Source organism: Capricornis sumatraensis, chromosome 4 (assembly GCF_032405125.1).
Source record: "Capricornis sumatraensis isolate serow.1 chromosome 4, serow.2, whole genome shotgun sequence".
Lineage (NCBI taxonomy): Eukaryota > Metazoa > Chordata > Mammalia > Artiodactyla > Bovidae > Capricornis > Capricornis sumatraensis.
Window position 1 is genome coordinate 25,247,067 of NC_091072.1, and position 22,769 is coordinate 25,269,835.

The 22,769-nt window shown below is 43.4% G+C and overlaps 1 protein-coding gene across 1 annotated transcript in view; it reads left to right on the forward strand.

Moving 5' to 3' along the window:
* Positions 1–10,299: 10,299 nt before the first annotated feature.
* Positions 10,300–22,769, forward strand: part of ZDHHC2 (zinc finger DHHC-type palmitoyltransferase 2) — a 66,890-nt gene continuing 54,420 nt past the window's right edge. Inside the window, exon 1 of the mRNA XM_068970158.1 lies at positions 10,300–10,426. Within this exon, the coding sequence (XP_068826259.1) occupies positions 10,300–10,426 (127 nt within the window). The remainder of the gene's footprint in view (positions 10,427–22,769) is intronic.

The following is a 22,769-nucleotide window of genomic DNA, read 5'->3' on the forward strand; positions in this document are numbered from 1 at the left end:
AGACCTTCCTCCTCCAGGTCCAACACTTGCTTTTTGTAACACCACCTGTAGAAAGGCTGGAAAGAGTCCCAGGGAACTAGCCTGCGGCCGTCCTTCCAGCTTTCCTCCTTTCTCCAGCTTCTACAGTTGACTGTCCTCCAAGGCAGGAAGGCATCTATGCCGTGGGGGGTTCGGGTAGAGATTGCGTCCTAAGGGTCTACGCTCGCTGAAGCGGCCTAGGAGGCAGGGCCTGGGGTCGTCGTCGTCGTCTTGGGGGAGGCAGGATCGGAAGATGGGCCACAGCTTAGCGTGGCTGTAGGGTAAGATGCTCAGCCACACGGCCCGGGTGTCCACCAGGTAGCGCCAGTACCGGCACACGTGGCGGCATTGCCCGAGCAGCATGCTTGTAGGAAGGTAGCTCAGCACTTCCAGGAGCATCTCGATGGGCAGTTGGCTTAAGCCGGGCGCCTCCTCGGATTCGGGGTTGGAAGCGGGAACACAGGCGGGCAGGCCCTGGGAGGCTGAGGCCCCCGTGGTCTCCTCGCCAGGCCCTGCGGCTGCGGCTGCGGCTGCCTTCATCTCAGCCAGTGCTCCTCACCAGTGGGCCTTCACCTTGCCTCACAACTTATCTTTTTATAAACAAAGTTAATTACTACTCTTATTTAAACTAGATATTTTATTCCAGTGTTGCAGGCAGTATAAGTCACTGCAGTGTTCTATATTTAACAAAATAATAGAATGCTGATGCTTTTAACATTACCTTAAGTCACTGGAATTTGCATTCACATATATGTGTTCATATTCCTGCTAATTAAAGAGTAATTATAAATTTCTATAGGTGACCATCTTTACCACTGTGAAAGTTTCATTATCACATTGTATATAAAGTACAATTTACCTTATATCAATCGAAAATATTTTTAAACTGTATAATTTCTACATTATGATTAAATTAATATTTTGAACAATTCACAAGATGACCAAGCAAGTTGCTGAATCTTTTCCACTTGGGAATTAAAAATGTTATCTTCACTATTTTATGGAGTTTAAGAGAAAACTTAAAAGAATGAAAATGTATTACCCAAACCCATTACTTGGTTTAAAGCATAAAATCCAGAACCTCTAATCATTGGGATTTTGAACTTTCAACCACTATATAGAGTGCTTGAAAAACCAAACATCCATGTTGTCTCATATAAAAGTTATTGATATTCCATTGCCAATCTATTATAGCATTTCATAGCATGACCCATTATCAAAAAGACTGAAATATAAGCAAATGGAGAAAGGTTTTATCAACCAGTGAAACAGTCCAAAGAAATTCAGAATTTGGAGTGTCCAAGCATCACATTGTAGACTCAAAGAGTCTAGGGCTTCCCAGGTGACGCCAGTGGTGAACCCGCCGGCCAATGCAGGAGACTCAGACAAGGGTTTGACCCTTGAGTCCGGAAGCATGGCAACCCACTCCCGTATTCGTGCCTGGAGTATCCCACAAACAGAGCAGCCTGCCAGGCTATAGTCCATAGAGGCACAAAGAGTCAGACACGGCTGAAGCAACTTAGCATTCATGCAAAAAGTCTAAGGTATAAACCATAACTTAGACACTGAGTAAATTCTAGCTGATGGAAGAATTCCCAATAATCAAAATCTTTTCTACTACAAATTCGAAGCCAACATGCCTTTTTTGTTAAATATCATTAAATATTTATTCTCTATTTTCCCTGCTCTTTTTAAAGACCTGAGAAAACTCTGGTTAGATTTTTTTTTTTCTTCTACAGTAAAAAATTGCAATGTGAGCTTGATCTCTTAAGTTTCATTTAAAATCTTTGACAACACTTGAAATACTTATTAATATTATATGTTGTATATATATATTATATATAGCAGGACAAAAGCATGTTTTGAGCCAGAGTCAGTGTGAGTGAGTTTGTACAGACCGCTGGGCAAGACGTATTAATTCCACCTCCTCCTACATCTGCCATACAGAAAATCCAGCATGACCAATCTAGCCTACAGCTTGACAGAAATAGTGCTGAATATAACCAACTGTTCTTCGGGTCCCCTTGCTTATTATCTGCTCCACCAAAAGAACAGAAAGGGTCTTGATGGCTGCTGGATGAAGACACGTGATTCTGTGCTTGAAGGCTGGAGTTATCCCCAAATAAGGCTGTGTCAAGCACTTTTGGATGAAAAATTAAACCCGAGATGTAGCTTTATGGGTAGGAATTTGAGTGTACTATTGTAATACATTTTCCCCTGCATATCCTTTGAAAGTAGTAGTTGTTCAGTCACTCAGTGGTGCCAACTCTCTGTGACCCCACACACTGCAGCACACCAGGCTGCCCTGTGCTTCACCTTCTCCCAGAGCTTGCTCAAACTCATGTCCATTGAATCGGTGATAGCATCCAACCATCTCATCCTCTGTTGTCCCCTTCTCCTATCTTCAGTATTTCCCAGAACAGGGTCTTTTCCAGTGAGTCAGTTCTTCGCATCAGGTGGCCAGAGTATTGGAGCTTGTTTCAGCATCAGTCCTTCTAATGAATATTCAGGATTAATTTGATTTAGGATTGACTGGTTTGATCTCCTTGCAGTCCAAGGGACTCTCAAGAGTCTTCTCCAACACCACAGTTCAAAAGCATCAATTCTTCAGCGCTCAGCCTTCTTTATGGTCCAACTCTCACATCCATACATGACTACTGGAAAAACCATAGCTATGACTAGACAGACCTGTCGGCAAAGTAATATCTCTGCTTTTTAATATGCTGTCAAGATTGGTCATAGCTTTTCTTCCAAGCAGCAAGTGTCTTTTAATTTCATGGCTGCAGTCACCATCTGCAGTGGTTTTGGAGCCCAAGAAAATAAAGTCTGACACTGTTTCCATTGTTTCCCCATCTATTTGCCATGAAGTAATGGGACTGGATGCCACAATCTTTGTTTTATGAGTGTTGAATTTTAAGCCAGCTTTTTTACTCTCCTCTTTCACTTCCATCAAGAAGCTCTTAAGTTCCTCTTCACTTTCTGCTATTAGGGTGGTGTCATCTGCATATCTGAGGTTATTGATGTTTCTCCTGGCAATCTTGATTCCAGCTTGTGCTTCCTCCAGCCCGGCATTTCCCATGATGTACTCTGCATAAAAGTTAAACAAGCAGGGTGACAATATACAGCCTTGACGTACTCCTTTCCCAGTTTGGAACCAGTTTGTTGTTCCATGTCCAGTTCAAACTGTCTCTTCTTGACCTGCGTACAGGATCTCAGGAGGCAGGTATGGTGGTCTGGTATTCCCATCTCTTTCAGAATTTTCCACAGTTTGTTGTGATGCACACAGTCTAAGGCTTTGGTGTAGTCAATGAAGCATATGTTTTTCTGGAATTCTCTTGCTTTTTCTATGATCCAATGGATGTTGGCACTTTGATATCTGGTTCCTCTGCCTTTTCTCAATCCAGCTTTAACATCTGGAATTTCTCAGTTTAGGTACTGTTGAAGCCTGGCTTGGAGAATTTTGAGCATTACTTTGCTAGCATGTGAAATGAGTGCAATTGTGCAATAGTTTGAACATTCTTTGGGATTGCCCTTGTTTGGGATTGGAATGAAAACTGATCTTTTCCAGTCCTGTGGCTGGAAAAGCACTTTCACAGCATCATCTTTTAGGATTTGAAGTAGCTCAGCTGGAATTCCATCACCTCCACTAGCTGTTGGTAATGATTATTTGTACATAAACCTCAAGTGGAAGAATCTAGAGTGTGACCTCTTATCCCTCTGGTGTGGTACACTAGCTCTTGACTCTTTAGATTCACATCTTCAAAAGAAGAAAGCTCCTAATACTATTAACCTAAAGTGCCTTTAACTTCTCTGTTGTTCAGTTGCTAAGTCGTTTCCGACGTTTTGTGATCCCATGTACTGCAGCACGCCAGACTTCTCTGTTAACCTCCTATTCGCTGAGTTTTTTGTTTCTATGAAACAGTAGAGCTATAATTAGAGATAATTTTTTCCGTTGCAGTTATAAACATATGGCTTGCCTCATGAATATTCAGACAAAAGTAGATGTCTAAGCAGCCCTGTTGAATGGAGCCCTCTGTGATGAGGGAAATGTTCTCGATTTTCACTGTCCATTACAGTGGCCACTATTGTCATGTGGCTATGAGCCCTTGATGCATGGCTATTCCAACTAAGGAAATGGGATTATGGTATTTTACTTTAACTGATTTTAATTTGAATGCCACACATTGAATAGCCACACATGACTGGTGGCTACTTACTGGACAGTGCAGGTCTGGAGACTGATTTGAAAGCACCAAGTAGGAACCTCTCTGCCCCAATTCCTGTATCTCTATTTCTCGTAGCACCTCAGCCTCCAGGACCCTTCAGGAAACGGGATGCTGAATAAGGTTAAAACTATGCTCCAGGCACAGTTCTTGTTGCAAATACAAGTCAATGCTCGTAGGCTTACACACAAAAAAAATGTTTTTGTAGGAGTATATACACCCCACAGAATCAGCTGGACGCCTGGAGAATCGAACTTGAACTGGCAGTCTCCGAGGATACCACTGCTGGCCTTGCCACCACTGGACACTCGCCACCTCACTGCCTCCCCTGGTCGCTCTCTGCTGGCCACTGAACTCTCAGCTCCACAGTGGCCACGTCTCATCACTTCTAATTGAACTTTTTGCCATTGCATCCCCACTCTAAGATCCTGCCAGTCCATGAGGAGGAAATATCTGCTCACCTTTTGGGTTCATAGATAGCTTTCTCCCTGTTTAAGGGGCAAGGGACGGGGGTCGGTGTAGACAAAAGCATTCATTTAAAGGAAAAGTTCCAACTTTATTTCTAAAGAGATTAACCTTAGCCAACTGCAAAGAAGTGGAAGCAGAAACAACGATTTGCTAAACTGAAAATTTTTTCTCTTAATTGTTTTCAATTTTCTGAATATGGCTTTTATTAATCATTAGCCACTAAATTATAGCATAAAATTGTATAATTATAATATAATTATAATTAGTTACAAGTATATATAATTGGTCATGAAGTTATAATTCATAATTTGTAATTGGCATGATTAAACTAATGGCTGATGCCATTGAAATCTCTATGAAACCGTCAGTAGAGCTGTACTGCATGGCGCGCGCCTGCCATCTAGTGGCAAGATGCTATTAACGCTATCGCACAGAGTCGGACATGACTGAAGCGACTTGGCAGCAGCAGCAGCAGCCGAGATCCCACACTGGAAAAGACCCTGATGCTGGGAAAGATTGACAGCAGGAGGAAAAGGGAACAACAGAGGATGAGATGGTTGGATGGCATCACCGACTTAATGAACATGAGTTTGAGCAAACTCCAGGAGATGGTGAAGGACAGGAAAACCTGGTTGCTGCAGTCCATGGGGTCGCAAAGAGTTGGACATGGCTGAGTGACTGAACAAGAGAGATCCCACAGGGCTTGCAAGGCAAACTAGAGTTTTTCCCACTCTACAATTTTCTCAGTGTTCTGACCCAATCCACCAGACACTCGTTAGGCCTTTGCAATTCTCTCCCATTATATTCCAATCTATTCCACTCCAGGCTAATTGTACACTATAAATCTCTGAGAACCAAAGAGTATCTGAGCAGCACTTTGAACCGCATTGCCTACACCAAGTTCCCTTTCTAAGACTGCTTTTGTGTTACTTGTGTCCGGAGACGACACATGGTTTGGGCATGCTATTAACATCCCACAGAGAATATCTTGGCTACTATTACAAAAGTGCAAATTATCACTGGAGTCACTGATGTCATAGTTCTCTGACTTCTAAAGGGATTTTTCCCCCCCCAAAGAGTGATAAGCTTCGTTTAAGAAAACAATGAAAGAGGATCTATCAGTATTGTTTTCACACTGCTCTAGGTGGTTTGGCTGAAAGATGAGATGAGGTTGTGATAGGCAGCAGGAGCGGAGGTCCATGCTCCCTAGAGACAGCCTGGGTTCAGGGCTTGGGCTTGGTTCAGGCTGTTTTTGATTCATACTATGAAAGGCAATAAGCAAATATTTTAATCTGGATCTGGAAGCAGGAGGAAGATTTGGAGTATTAACCAGGATGGCAAGATGGATTTGAAGTTTGGGGACTGAAGAATCTGGGAATTGTTTCCAATTAGATCTTGACTGGAGGAGACAAAAAAAATTGTTTTCTTTTGGGCAGGGTGTCATAATAGGAGTTTTTGAAAAGCAAATGACTTCCATAAACTACTAAGTGGGTGGAGTGTGGAGACAGAGAGGCCTGGTAAGGATAGAGCTACAGTTCTTAGGGACTCTCTCCTGCCCTCCTGCTTCCCAGGCCATCCCCTTCTTCTTTCCTTTTGTGTTATTCTCTCCTTTGCCATGGTTGACTTGCCTTTTCATAAATGGCAATAGCAGTTTTATCAAAATTATTACATGGAATTCATAACTTGATATAATTAGTGAATATCTAAAATTGGTGAGTTGAACCTTCTGTACTTCTCTCAGGAGTAAGTCTCCAGTGAAGTTTCTTCATAACTGTTGATGACCTTCAGATTGTTTTCCCATTGATGCACAGCTCTAAATAAAGAAGAAGAAAAAAAAAAGTGGCAGGGGTGCTCTCTGGTCCTAAAGACTAAGTTATCCTCCTCATTCTCATCAGAGACTATTATCTAGAGGCTGACCACTCACCAAAGAGCTTACATCTGTGCCTGGTCGTTGTTTAGTTGCTAAATCATGTCCCACTTTTTGTGACCCCATGGACTGTATGTAGCCCACCAGGCTCCTCTGTCCATGGGATTTTCCGGGCAAGAATACTGGAGTGGGTTGCCATTTCCTTCTCAGAGGTAACTTCTGCCTCAGGGATTGGACCTGCGTCTCATCTCCTGCATTGGCAGGGGGATTCTTAACCACTGAGCCACCGGGAGGTGCCCAGGCAGAGCTAAATCCTGTCTTTGTGTGGCTTTAGAAACAAGTATTCATGAACTAGATTTTCTTTTTTAGGTAAGAGTGATACATTCAGAAAACTAAGATCATGGCATCTGGCCCCATCACTTCATGGCAGATAGATGGGGAAACAGTGGAAACAGTGGCTGACTTTATTTTTGGGGGCTCCAAAATCACTGCAGATGGTGATTGCAGCCATGACATTAAAAGATGCTTACTCCCTGGAAGGAAAGTTATGACCAACCTAGGTAGCATATTGAAAAGCAGAGATATTACTTTGTCAACAAGGTCTGTCTAGTAAAGGCTATGATTTTTCCAGTAGTCATGTATGGATGTGAGAGCTGGACTATAAAGAAAGCTGAGCGCCGAAGAATTGATGCTTTTGAACTGTGGTGTTGGAGAAGACTCTTGAGAGTCCCTTGGACTGCAAGGAGATCCAACCAGTCCATCCTAAAGAAGACCAGTCCTGGGTGTTCATTGGAAGGACTGATGTTGAAGCTGAAACTCCAATACTTCGGCCACCTGATGCGAAGAGCTGACTCATTGGAAAAGACCCTGATGCTGGGAAAGATTGAGGGCAGGAGAATGGAATGACAGATGATGAGATAGTTGGATGGCATCATCAACTCGATGGACATGGGTTTGGGTGGACTCCAGGAGTTGGTGATGGACAGGGAAGCCTAAAGTGCTGCGATTCATGGGGGCTGCAAAGAATCGGACATGACTGAGCGACTGAACTGAACTGAACTGATACCATTGGAGAACTCACTGACGATTCAAAATAGGTTGCAATTATTCCGCAAATGTTATAAATTACATTTTGTGTGCTCATTCACATCTCACTTTTTGGGAACCCATGGACTCCAAGCCTCCCTGTGCCAGGCCTCCAAGTCCCTCACCATCTCCCAGAATTTGCCCAAGTTCATGTCCATTGCATCAGTGATTCCATCCAGCCATCTCATCCTTTGACACCCTCTTCTCCTCCTGCCCTCAATCTTTCCCAACATCAGGTACTTTTTCTATGAGTTGGCTATTCACATCAGGTGACCAAAATACTAGAGTTTCAGCTTCAGCATCAGCCCTTCCAATGAATATTCAGGGTTGATTTCCTTTAAGAAAATGTAGCCTCCTCCAAATGGCTCAGATGGTAAAGAATCTGCCTGAAATGCGGGAGACCTGGGTTGGATCCCTGGGTTGGGAAGATCCCCTGGAGGAGGGCATGGCAACCTACTCCAGTATTCTGGCCTGGAGAATCCCATGGACAGAGGAGCCTGGCGGACTACAGTCCATAGGGTCACAAAGAGTCAGACACAACTGAGTGACTAAGCACAGCACAGCCTCCTTCAAATTCTCCTGCATATTCTTCCGAAAGGGTAAAAGATGTGGAAGCTGTAGAATACTCTCCATTTCTGACCACAAAACCCTGTAAGACTGCCTGAAGAGAAGCAGCAGAGGACACTATAGCATCTGATACCTAAAGACGCACACTTGGCACTTTCTTCCACTGTTTCTAGCATGGGAAAATTGATCCCTTACCTCTTATTCCTTAGAATTCATCAGTGACCTTCAAGGCTGACTTTCTCATCTTTATGGAGGTATCTCAGCCCTAGTAGGGACTTTCTTGCTTTTAGAGTCTTCTGACTGGGAACATGAGTTTGATATCCACAAGTTTTCAGGTTAAGGATTCCAAAAAAGTTACGTTTTTATATTCGTTACTGTGCAATGGTATAAGGCCTTCTACCAACATAAAGTGATTCACTGGGATAGAAGTCATCTCATTTCAATAATTCAAAGTCTGACAGAAAGTTGACGGCAGTTTCTATGCATTTTAAAATAGAAGTGCAAAGAGAGTTGGTGTGTGTGTTTAACATAATAGCTATTTCAGGAGGGGAGATTAGCTTGCTGTTTAATCCAGTCACAGAAAGATAATCGCAGATATAAGACCTTAAATTTCTTTATGTAAATAGGCACTTCTTTTTATTGTTCATTCATTCTACAAATGAATACGAAGTAATTTCATCCAGTATGGTTGCTGTGTGGTGTATACACATATATTCATTAATTGTTAAAACCGCACGCATTATATATAGTGATTATGCACATAATTTAGAGACACTATATTGACTGAAGGCGGGGGGGGGGGGCGGGGGGGGTGGTTTCCAGTTGTAGTCGGATTCGTTCATAATCAGATGAAGGGAAAAAGAAAACAATTTCAGAAGCATTCGTGTCTTTTCCGTTTCATCAACCTTAAAGCCTGGGCGTCGGTCTCACTACATTCAGGATTCTTTCAAGATTTTTAGCAATGGCTTTACAACCAGCTATATGCTATGTTTAGAATTGCCATCACAAAAGAAAACACTGTAGTGAGGAGCCGGCTGGGGAAAGAGTACACAGAAGGAACCCCCGGACTTTCGGGAGTGGGCGGTGGGAATGTTTACTCTAACAGTCACAAAGTGACTTGAAAGAGTTCAGATTCTCAGAGCAGATAACTGGTGTTTCTGACTCCAGGGTCTCTGGATGCCCAACCCAAGGTGCTCCCTCCTCACTCACGGTGCACCCCCACGTCCCCCCAAAAGCCTCGGGGAACGGAGGCGCCGGGGCCGTAACGCGCCAGCCCGGCCCTCGCTGCCCCCCGTTTACCAGGACCCGCAAGCTGAAGCGACCCTTTCTGAGAAGCGGGAGGCGGGGACCTTGGATGGGCGCCTGAGGACTTCGCGGTGTCGCGCCCCCCAGGGGTGGCATCTCGCCCGCTCCGTGCTGGGCCAGCGAGGGGATCGGGTCCGCGCCGGCGGCTCCCGCGGCGGCCCCTCCCCGGCGCGTCTCCGCGCCCCGCGCCGCCGCCCAGTGTCCTCGCCCCGCGCGGGGCCGGTTCGTTGGGGTCCAGGGACCCGGGGCGAAGGGCGGGGATGGAAGGGCCAAGGTGGGAACCTTCTCTCCCCGCTCGGATGCCCGTAAGGTGCCCCGCGGCGAGGGCGCGAGGGCCTGGGGCGCGGCAGGCACCGGAGGCAGTGCCCCGAGCGCACGCCGGAGGGCGCCGCGGGCCTCGCCGGGCGGGCGGCCTGGAGGGGACGCCGGGGGGCGGGCGGGCCGCGCGGAGGCGGGGCGGAGGCTCCCACCGCCGCCGCCTCCTCCTCCTCCCGCTTGTCGTCCGCTCCTCCCGGCCGCCGCCTCCGCGCCCTCCTCTCGCAGCCACCGCCTCCGCCGCGCTGAGGAGCGGGGAGTCCGCGGCGCCGGCTCGGGGCTGCGGGATGGGGACTTAGCGCCACGGCGGCGGCAGTGGCCGCGGCGCACCCGGCCGCCGCCCCGGGGCCCGTCCCGCCGGGGCCGCCGGGCGCGGCCAGCCCGCCCCGGAGCCAGGCCCGCGGGCGGCGGCGGCGGCAGCGGAGCTGGGCAGGTGGATGCGGCTGGAAGATGGCGCCCTCGGGTCCGGGCAGCGTGAGGCGGCGGTGCCGGCGGGTGCTCTACTGGATCCCGGTGGTGTTCATCAGCCTCCTGCTCGGCTGGTCCTACTACGCCTACGCCATCCAGCTGTGCATCGGTGAGTGAGCGCCCGGCCCGCCCCGCCGCCCCGCGCGCCCCTGGCCCCCGCGCCTCCCACCTGACAGTCCCGGGACGCGGGGACCCCGAGCGCCCGGCGCCGCGCCCCGGCTCTCCCCACCCACCCCGGACCCCCGAGCGCCCCGGGCGCCACCAACTGGATGCGGCTCCTCCGGCGCCGCGGCCGAAAACAGCCTCGGGGCAGTCTCCTTCCACTCCCAGTACGGTCGCCTTCCCCAGACAACTCTCCGGTGACGGTGTCACCCCCACCCCGGCGCGCTCGCAGCCCAGCCACACCCCCTCCCTCGTCTGGCCGGTATCCGGGAGAGCGGGGGACCCCCGGCGCCCAGCCGAGCGGGGAGGTCCGGGGAGGCTGCGCTGGGCCCCAGAGGGCTCCGGGCTGGGCCGGGAGCCGAGCTGCGCCAGCCCCGCGCGGAGGACGGGGGCCACGGGTGTCCGAGCTGTCCCTCCCTGGTGGTCCCTAATCCACTTTTTAGACATTTGTGACAGCACGAAGGGCCGTTTTTGCTGCCTTTACGGTTGGAACATTGTCAATTGGACACTTTCTAGCTACGAAGATGTGGAGGGAGGAGGATGGAGCGGGGGACGAGGTGAGCTACTAGAAAGTGTTTTCAGAGATCTACGCGATACGCAAGACCGGAATTTAGGTGTCAGGATAATAGAAAGAAAAGAAGAGGCGACCCTTCCGCTGTTTTGTTTTGTTTTTTCATCCAGGGAGCCAAGTGGCTCAAGTCCAAGTTTTAGGCTCCCGAATTGGTGGATTAGGGTGCTGTCAGTGCTGAAGATGAGAAGGAAACAAAAAGTTGATTATGCACAGCTAGGGAATACAGTTCTGTTCCTTAATGTAAGCAGGCTTCCGTTAGAGGTTTTGTGAAGGCTCATGTGTTGTCAGAAAAGGATAAGCCAGACGATGACGTTTCTGCCAGTGACTTGTGTTTTGTGTTTTCATCCTCCAGAGCACTAGCTTCTGGTGAGACCAGGAGAAAGGTTAAAGAGTGGCCTGCTCAACTTAAGCGTTTTGCAAGCTGCCTGATTCAGATGGAATCTTCTCCGAAGCCGTCTTACCTCAAAATGTTGCCCCTTGTGAGAAATATCAAGTGTCAGAATAATACACCAAAATAATGACTAACTTTAAAGAGATTGAGACTGATTTTCCATTTTGTATAGTTTTAAGATTTGATATTATTACTTTGTTTATTGGATTAAGAAACAATATTTCAGTACCCCCAAAAAAGCGAGCTTTTTTTTTTTTTTTTAAGAATTGTGTGCTGAAATCAGGACAGCTCAACTAAGTACGTAGTATTCAAGTTACCTAAAATGTACAGCAAGAAAGTTTTCAGAACCATGTTGTACTTTTTGTATTAACCGTTTTTAAAGGACCTGCCTTGTTGAGGGATACTGTAAATGTTACATAACTATTAGAAACCTTTGTTGTATTTCATTTGTTCTCTCTCTTGGATGCAGTGAGCAGCTCCAATTAATGGAATTGACACAAAAGAGGGGAGTCTCAAAAGGCCTCAATTATCAAAACAGGCAAACTGATTCACCTTTCTTATCACATTAAGCTAAGAAGCTTAGCCTGATGCAGTCTCATGTCCATCAAGAGGAAACACATGAAGGCAGAGAGAGCTTTTTGACCCTTCCGGTTACTTCTGCCCCAGCTGAGTTCTGCATGGTCTTGCTGTGTTGAATGGACAGGTATTGGGGGAGGAAGAAAATGGAAGATTGCTGTTTTATCTGGATATTAATTTTATATAGGTGTGTATGTATGTATATGCTCAGTCATGTCTGACTCTGCAGCCTCATGGACTGCAGCCCACGAGGCTCCTTCTCCATGGGATTTCCCAGGCAAGAATACTGGAGTGGATTGCCATTTCCTGCTTCAGGGGAGCTTCCCCACCCAGGGATTGGACCTGAGTCTCTTGCGTCTCTTGCATTGGCAGGTGGATTCTTACCACTGCACCACCTGGGAAGCCTATATATATATATATGTAAAAAAACTTACAGAAAAAGTATATATATATACTTTTTTTTCTGTAAGTTTTTTTACATATACTTTTTAAAATTTGTATGTACTTTCTATAAGTTTTGAAGAAGGAAATGGCGACCCACTCCAGTATTCTTGCCTGGAAAATCCCATGGACTTCAGTCCATGGGATCACAAACAGTCGGACACGACTGAGTGACTTCACTTTCACTTTCTATAAGTTTAAGATAAATCTAAAGTATCCATGAAACCCCACACCAGTATTTTAGTAAGTATTTGACTAAGGGAGGAATGCCTCTATTTTTATTTTTTAAAATTATTTTTAAATTATTTTGCTATTCTTATTTATTTTAATTTCTTGATTGTACTGGGGTCATATGGGATCTTAGTTCCCTGATCAGGGATTGAACCCATGCCCCTTGCATTGGAACGGCAGAGTCTTAACTACTGGACCACTGGGGACGTCCCAAATGCCTCTTTTTAAACTAAGTGACATGGTCTGTTACTGATCCTTTCCATGATCATGGAAAGTGAAGTCTGATATCGTTTATCTCACTGCCTCCCTAGCCTGGTACAATGCCTGTCATGTTGAAAGTGATCAATAAATAGCCTTGAATAAGCAACAACAAAATGATTTAGAGGCAGTATCTCTGAAGTTGTCAGAAAGTAGTTTTTATACTAAAGCCATAGAAACAGGTTGTAAGTAACCCTATGAAAGGTCTAGCTAGATCCTAGAGTCTAGAGTGCGTGCATGCTCAGTCATGTCTGACTCTTTTTGCCCCATAAACTATAACCTGCCAAGCTCCTCTGTCCATGGAGTTCTCCAGGCAAGAATACTGAAGTGTGTTGCCATTTCCTTCTCCAGGGGATCTTCCCCACCCAAAAATCTGTCTCCTGACCCAGGGATCAAACCTTTGTCTCTTGCAGGCAGGTTGTTCATCACTGGTGCCATCTGGGAAGCCCAGAGTCTAGAAGAGCAAATTGAAAATAAACTTAATTCTCGAAACTATGACAGTTTAAGAGTGATAACCTCTAAAAGCTTGAATAGTTTTGGTTGGGGGGGTGGGGTTTGAAATTAGCTGTGCAATTCCCTGAAGATGATGGTGGTGGTTTCCTTGCTAAGTCATATCTCTCATAAGCACCAGGAAAGAGGGCCCCTAGTGTGGCGGGCACACAAAACTAGGCTTCAGTCCTTTTCACAAACAACGAGGAATGCCAGCCTTCCCTACCCACCCCCACCCCCAGCATTGTTCACATCTCTGACTGCCCTGCCCTTTGTAGATCCTTTTTCTCTCGGAAGTCGCTGTTTACAAGCTGATTCTCCAGATTTCACCCAGAAATCATTGGCTAGGGTTGGGACCAGAGGGTGGGGGTTGGCAACTGGAGCTGGTGATGAACAGAATAGAAAAAGAGGGCGGTTTAGCCTTCCTTCTGCATCTGCTGGCAGCTGGGATGACCCTGAATATAAATGACTTTGTGCCCTTTGCTGAATTAACTGCAGTTTAGGAGTAGTGCTTACCCTGGTATCCTTGGAAACCAGAGATAATGGTTCTCATTACAGTGGGTTTCTATATTTAACAACCTGGATGTGTGTGGCTCTCTAGGCACTTTTCAATTAGCATAATGTTTGCTTACTGTTTGGATTTTAGAAAAATAAACTCCCATCTCTTTTTGGAATATGTGTACATAAAAAATACAAGGGGCGTACATACATTGTATGAGAGTCAAGTACTTGGGGTAAGTTTCCTTCCTGTTCCACCAGAGAAGAGCTAAAACAGAGCTGCTAATATTTGTGATCATTCAGAACGCGTTTATCTAGTTTATTGATGAACTGGTTTCTTCTCTGCCTTCCTTCTGCCGCCCACTACTCTCCCCTCTCCAGCTTCTTTAATGTCTTATCTGTCATTTGGTCCTTTTAGTTTCTAGTTAGTTCATTTTCCATATAGTACGATATTAATAAATTTAAGGGTTACATTTATAAGGTGGGTGTTTAGGATGCAGGATAGAGGGGATGAGGGTAGTCTGCAGGCATGCTTGCTTCAGGGAACATACTGAGCATGGGTGATGTGTTTTCCAGATCCATTATGGCCATTCAACAAAGTTGAATATGGTAACTGAAGTTTCCCTCTTTTAAGTGAGAACATGTAAAATTGCTTCAACCATTTTTATATTTTTTATTTGATAATAATTTCAAAGTTATGGGCTTCCCTGATAGCTCTGTTGGTAAAGAATCTGCCTGCAATGGAGAAGATGCTGGTTCGATTCCTGGGTTGGGAAGATCCGCAGGAGCAAGAATAGGCTACCCACCCCACTATTCTTGAGCTATCCTTGTGGCTTAGCTGGTAAAGAATCCACCTGCAATGCAAGAGACCAGAGTTTGATCCCTGGATTGAGAAGATCCCCTGGAGAAGGAAAGGCTACCCACTCCAGTATTCTGGCCTGCAGAATTCCATGGACTGTATAGTCTGTGGAGTTGCAGAGTCAGACACGATTGAGTGACTTTCACTTTTTCAAAGTTACAGGAGAGTTTCAAGAATCACACAGTAAAGCTCCAGATACCTTTCTGTAATCATTTTGGTTTCCACTTTTCTAAAATGTTTTCCTTCCCTGCCTTGACCTTCGGTGGGTGCCAGGAAATATTTGTTATTGAGTTGTGTGCTCATAGGGTTCCGAGTTTGCGTGTGGGCTTACTGAAGTCATTTCAAGGAATCAGGAAGATTGAAAAATTTAAAAATCATTTAGGCCAACTCCCTTTGGGATTTGTAGATGAAGATGTTAAATGTCTCAGAGTTGCTACCAGTTCTGTGTCCTTTTTCCAAATTAACCAATGTGACTTCAGCTGCTGTGCTGCAAATGTTAAAATGTCTCCTTTTCCTTGCAAACTTCTTGCCAAATCTCTCTAGCCCAATGAAGTCCCTTAGCAAATTTGTTAAACTTTATGGCTGTTGTTTAATGAGTTAACAACTCATTAAAAGTAAGCTTTACACAGGGATTTCAGAATTTTAAGAGGGTTTATAATTTGGGCTAGATAGTTACAACACTGCTGTTGTAGTACAGAAGCAACTTTAGCTAATTTAGCAAATGGGTCTGACTGTGTTCCAATAAAACTTTATTTATTAAAATAGCAGGTCAGACTGGGCCCTTGAGCAATATATTACTGACCCTGGAGTATGTTAAAAGTTAGACTTTTAGAATTTTGTGATTGTGCAGTCTTTATTAATGAACACCTCTCAGAAATGATTGCAACCTCATATTACACCGTGATTATTGAAGATGTTCAGGAATTAAAAGAATTAGTCTACATATTTAGGGGTCATTCTGGGAGATAGAAAATTATGTTTTCCCTCTTTTGAGGATATCTTTAAGGATTAAACATACAAATCCTCACCATGGATTCTGTGGTGAGCTACCATTAACTTAAGGTCATGACACATTCAAGGATGGAAACTGCATGGGAGTCTAAGTTGTTTTCCATCAGGAAATGAATTTGAGCTCCACAGAGGAAGAACTGTTTCTGTTATTGGTAAACTATCATTTTAAAAACTTATGCAGGACATTAGAGCTTTTTAAGAACAAAAGCACAGACAAATGATCTTGAGAATACAAATGTTACTATATATAATTATTTAAATCATTTTTAGTGACATGGACAGTGACATCCATAGAAGACTTACAGGTACAAAATATTTAATGCATAATTAGAAATTATTTCTTGTTGACAGTAATGATGTGAAATGTATTAGTTCTGTAACTTTTCTTGATATTATCAAATATTTTAAAGATTTTTAAAATATCTAAATAGAGGGATAAGAACTCAACATTACTTCAAATCTAAAATTCAAATGTATGAAATAGATTACAGATTCTTAACCTATGTACCGTTTGACTTTAAAAGACTCTGCTTAATGCTTTCTTGATTCCATTTAGTGTGTCAGAAAACTACTTTTAATTTGTATATTAGACAATGCAGCATTACTATTTGCTATTAAATCCTATTAGAGACAACAAATAATAAAAGTTGAATGAATTAATGTCGGTAAATTTTATGAAAACATGGAATTGTATCCTGTAAATAGATGAGAGAAGAGGGTTTAGAAGTCAAAACAATGTAAAGTTTGTTGGGAAAAAAGTTTGCTTTCATATGCTTACTGAGAATGTCGTGCATGCCATCAAATTAAATACTTGCTCGAGTGTTTCCAGTAATTAAGCCAGAAGCTGGAGGGATGGTTTCTTAAGTCAAGTTAATTGTCTCTAGAGAAGGTGCATTTCCACAAGGTTAGAAAGAGGCCAACCTCAGAGAGGCAGTGGGGTGGGATTCATTCAAAAGCATCTATTGAACCCTTTGTTACGTGCCAGGCACTTTTTCCCCACAGAGATGGTTTAGAGGAGAACTGAACAGAGATCTTTTCCTAATAGTTAAGGGGGGAGATTGCTTCTGGAAACACAAGGCAAAACTGAAGCCTTTCTGTCCAGCTTGGGCATAAGGAGAAGGGTGGTTAACTTTCAAAATGCTGCTCCCACAGCTCAGGGGCAGGAAAGCAAAAATGGAAAACAGAACATCCCTCTTCTGGGAGCCGGTTGCTGGACCAAGGTTAAATGAGAGTGATCAGTAGGTAAAAAGAGCTGATGGAGAGCATGTCACTAATTTTTTTTAAAGATTTTATTTATCTATTTTTGGCTGTGCTGGGTCTTCGTTGCTGCGCCCTTTCTCTCGTTGTGGGGATCGGGGGCTCCTCTCTAGTTGTGTTACATGGGCGTCTCACTGCAGTGGCCTCTCTTGTTGCGTCTCCCAGGCTCTAAGGCTCCCGGGCTTCAGTAGTTGCAGCTCAAGGATTTAGTTGCTAACCCCATGTGGGATCTTCCGGGACCAGGGATTGAACCAGTGACCCCTGCACTGGCAGGTGGATTCTTACCCAGTGGACCACCAGGGAAGTGAGAGCGTATCACTAGTAATGGGGCTGTCTACTCATTAACAACCTTGCACATAGAAGTATCTCAGAGCAAGATTACGAGCAGTGATTTTTGCCTCAGCTGTGCCCTGTGGGGCTGTTTCTGCTGCTTCATTTCTTCCCTGATGCCTGGGCATCTTTCACTCTGCTCCCAGCTCAGGACCTGTGACTTGCTGAGTGAATGTGAGTAGGCAGAGAACTTCTCGAATACAACTGATTGAGTCCACGGGAAGGCTGGAGAACCCAGCTTAGAAAATAAAGCAGAAACCAAGAGAAGGTGGCTGAGCTGGAGTGGACATCATGCCTTTGGAGGAGCTGCTGCCCTCATGGCTGGCCGTGCCCGCGCCCTGCAGCCACCCTGCTCCTGTGACTCAGTAAAGATGCTTCTGGGAGCATCAGCCACCTGGGCTGCTGTTGAGCCCACATCCCAGGCGACAGGGTTTATTTAGCAAGAGCAAGGTGCTGGATCTCTTTGGCCTTCATGATGGGGAGAAGTGCCAGGGAGACAAAAAACAAACAAGACAAATATTCCAGAGATTAGTATGGATGAGGAGTTCTCAGTGAGAAAATTCTCAGTGGTTTTTGTTTGTCTCATGTGTTTTTCTTTTTCATCTTGATGGAAAATTATGAATCATGGCTTACATGTTGTGATTTATACTGCTGACTTCATGCATTTTGACTGTTGTATCTCAGCTCTCAACCCTCTTAGGAAGTGATGAGTCTGTGGGTCCTCTGAGACTCCAACACTGTTTGTGATGACTGGAGAAATACTGTCTCATCTTACTTGCAAAGTGATAGATTAGCCATAGATTCTTAATGTTCTCTGTTGGGAAAACAGTTTTCCAAAGATCATTTAGAAAGATAGTCTTAATACTATGTGGAAACCTATGGTTTTATATTACCATGTAGATATATTACAAAGAATTAATAATAAAAATATAATATAATTGAATTAATTTCTCTAATGGTCCATTAAAAATTGTTGTAGTATTTTTTCTCTTATTCTTTTAAGGGTGCTTTTGTTATATCTTAATCAAATGCTATCTCAGTCAAATGCTGATAATGGAAAAGGGTGGAATTTTCAGGGCAGGGTTGGGATGAGGGCAGCGAGGAGGAGGTAGATGACCTGATTTCTTCAGAAGCATATGTTAGCAAGAAAGTCACCAGCTATGATGGCTTGATATTTTTCCTTTCAAAATGAAATCGCATTTGAAACCTTTGTGTAGCATTTTTCCTAATTTGACTTTTCATCTGACTATGACTTTTAAATTGAATTATAAATATTAGTGCCAGAAATGTTAAAAATCATATTTATTTGGGAGACACTGGAGCAAAAATATCTGCTGCATCTCAGTGCTTCTCTGCACTCTGAAATGCATACTTGACAGCAGTTCATTTTAGATATGTTGTTGCTTACATTTTTAAATGCAAATGAAAGAGAAGTGCTTTTATAGATGACTGAGCTTTATTTCTTTGCCAATTTTTCTCCATGGTGTCCTGAAATTTCTCCTCATGTGGAATGTCAATTAAGCTTTCCTGCCATACTTAAAATATTTCGACCTCTTTGGGTTTATTCAGTAGCATTGCTACCCTGGAGAAGCAGAATAGTCCAGATCAGTGTATCAATACATTAAACACCAAGCAAAAATAAAGGAAAGAAACCTTTTTCTCTACATCCTTTAAAACCAAATGTCCAAAGAGTACAGTAGTTTCAAGGGGTAGTTTATCTTCATGATTATATTATAATAGGTATAATCCTTGTAAAAAGCATTTCATGTATTTCCAAGAACTTTATAGATTTATTTGATTTTTAACTTGATGAAATTTGGCAGACCAGAATGCTTTGTAATGCATATCTATTTTCTTACATATAGATAAAATTAAATTTCTATCTCTGTTGATCATGTTATGTAAAAAATGGATTTTCACAGTATTTGAGTATGTTTGGGATGAGGTGACTTAAAACCCAGACTAGATTGTGTTGCTGATGGTTTTGGAGGGCGCAAAGGTCAGCTCAAAAGAGGTAGTAGGTGGCCGAATCTGAAGTGGGGATTTTCACCAAGTCTGTAAGGATGTGAGAGATGGTGCGACTTGAAGTACAGTCTCTGATGTCTGTATAATTCACACTGGAAATACGAAAGACAGCCTGCTCCGAAACAGCTGATGCTGAGCCCTAAATGAGAGACACCTGGTACCATTTACCAACCAAGAAAAAGATTTCAGTTTTATGAGCCTCAAACATGAAAATTCTAAGCCAGCTCTGAATTGCAGGAGCTAATTTGTGATCAGGTTTTTTACACAGTGGACAACTCCATGTCACACGTTCTAAGAAGGCAGTAAGGGATTTATGATGCCTAACTATGAGTAGTGATTATCCAAGGCACCTCCAGGGAGGTTCATTAATGTAAAAGGATGAAGGGCAGAGACCAGCTGGACTTAACCAAGGTTTTAATTAGAGCCTATTTTTAATGAAATGCAGCTTATTCCAGGACTAGAACACACTATAAAATATGCGGAACTGAGAGCTTTATGTTGTTTGGAAGGGATCCTTGTAGGCCCCCGTAAACTTGCATTTTAGCAAGCAGTTTTAATCCAAGAGTTGAATGCATTTCACACCATCCATATTTCTTGACTATCTATTTATTCATTCATTCAAAAATATTTGTTCATGGCTCTTAGAGTTTACATTCTAGTTGGATGATAGAAAGAACAAATCAGAGACAGTGGAACAGAGATGGTTGGGGATGGGGTGACCGTGGATCAGCAGTGGTATGGCGACGTGGGAACAGATACGCTGAGTAAGCATTGCACAGATGAGTTTGGCATTTGGGAGAGAGTCTGGACCAGAAAAATTGAGGAGTCCTCAGCATATAAATCAATTTAAAGTCTTAATCTTGGATACATTTGTTCCACCAAGGGAGTGAATGTAAATTAAGCAGAGATGAGAACCAAAGATGACCAACATTGAGAGTTTGGGAGATGCGTAGGAACCAGCAAGGAAGACTGAGAAGGGATTACTAGTGAAGTAGGGGAAACTAAGAGGCTGTGGGGTCCTGGAGCCTGGGGAAGAGAGGGTATCAAGGAGGAGGGTGCAATCCCAGTTGACAAATATGTTCAAATGGCAAGTAAAATAGGGACTGAGAACTTAACAGTGAGAGATTAAACTCTTGTTTGATTACTAACTGTGCTCCGAAGACCCCCTGAATTTAACCTCAAAAGTTCTACCAAAATGAAAAACATATACCAGTGTGTGAGTTGATGGGATACCTGAGTTTGTTCTATCCATATTACAAAGATTTTATTCTGTTAGGCAAGCTTAACTTTCTTATATTCTGAAGATAACCTGTAGAAAATTTCATGAGAGCAGTAACTGTGTCTGGTTACCATTGTAGCCTGGTGCCTGACACAGAGTAACATTCAAGACATAACTTCTCTTTAATGAATGGGTGCTCACTGAACTTGTTAATTGACCCTTTTGTGATCACAGTAGACATTTCAAGCCTCGGAGAACATGAATCCTTTATGAGAGAATTATCTGCTTCAGCTTTTTATTATTTGATCACTCAGATGTTCATAAAGAAGTTCATAATGTTTTTACATTTTCAATATACTATGGGCCAAGTTGTACTGTCACCGCCGCACCCTACTCATATGTTGAAATCCCAACCCCCAGTACCTCAGAACATGACTCTGTTTGGAGACTGAGCCTTTAAGGAGGTAGTTAAGTTAAAATTAAGTTGTTAGAATGAGTCCTAATACTGTATGATTGGAGGAAATTTGGACACACATATACAGACTGATCATGTGAAGACACAGGGAAAATATGTCCACAGGCCAAGGAAAGAGGCCACAGTAGCAACCAAACTTGCTAAATCTTGGTCTTGGATTTCTGGCCTCCAGAATTGTGAGAAGATAAATTTCTGTTGTTTAAGGCACCCAGGCTGTGGTACTTTGTTATAGCCCTAGTGAACTAATACACAAATGTAACAATCAAATGCCTCTTTTTTTCCTTTCTGAATATTGAAATGTAATCAGTTATAATAAGGGTTTAGATGACAAAATTAATTATATAACCCATTTGAAAAGTTATAGACTATGCAAAATATTTGCCCCAATATACTTATAAAATAATTGCTAAAGAAATAAGTGACATGCATTTTCAGGAAGCACTCAAAGTCAGCCAACATTGTCCAGAGATGTTATGTTCGATTTTGAAAGTTTTCAGATAACTGAAATCTCCCCTGATAATGCTAAAAGTTTAACCCATTTTAGATTAAACAAAAAAGACTTCCTAAAAGATTGAAACTTCCCCTTCCTCGCCTCAGCCTTCTTGAATAGAGTATGCTGTACATAATTTAACTTTAATTTGAAGCCATCAGTCTGAGACAGATGTGTGTATGAAGTGAATATCCAAAAATATCCAAGACCCTTGAAGTCCTTAGATTTTTCATTCATAGTTTCATCTATTTCCTATTGACTGTAAAAGGCCAAGGAGGCGTGGAATTTGTCATTTTGCCTAGACATTCTTCTGAATCCCAAACACTGAGAATCTAGAAGGACACATGAATGAACCACTTCAGTGGAAATGCCTAGCTAGACATCTGTATCTCAATAAAGCTTTGTTTTTCTCTACTTACCATTTCTGAGCTCACATTTCTGAAAAAATTAAACAGTGAAAACTCTTCATTGTGGAAATAACCAGAGATGAGAAAGAGACTTTATCTGCAGGTGAAATTACCTCAGTTTGTGGTTTGAGAATAGTCTCTGGAGCAGATGATTTTTAAAATTTGTATTGTGGTAAAATATACACAACATAAAACTTCACTATGCTAGGTGTGCAGTTCAGCGGCATTAAGTACATTCACATTGCTATGCACGCGTCATCGTCAACCATCTCCAGCACTGTTTCATCCCAAATGACACTCTGTACCCATTAAGCAGTAACTCTCTGTTGTCCCTGTCGGCCAGCCTTCCCATTCTGCTTTCTGTTTCTATAACTGACTGTTCTAGTGACCTCACATATATGGAATCATGTGTTTTGTCTTTTTTTGTCTGTTTATTTCACTGAAGCATATGTCTTTAAGGTTTATTCACGTTGTAGCATGTGTCAGAGTTTCTTAATGATCTATTGCATTTTATTATATACCACATTTTTAAAATCTCTTCATTTGCTGGTGAACTTTTTGGTTGATTCCACCTTGGGCTATTGTGTATGATGCTGCTGTTAACATCCATCTGCAGATACACGTTCAAATCTCTGATTTCAGTTCTTTGGGTATATGCCTTGTTGTTCAGTCACTAAGTTGTATCCGATTCTCTGTGACCCCATGGACTGTAGGACAACAGGCATCCCTAAATTGTTGGATTATATGGTAATTGTGTGCCTA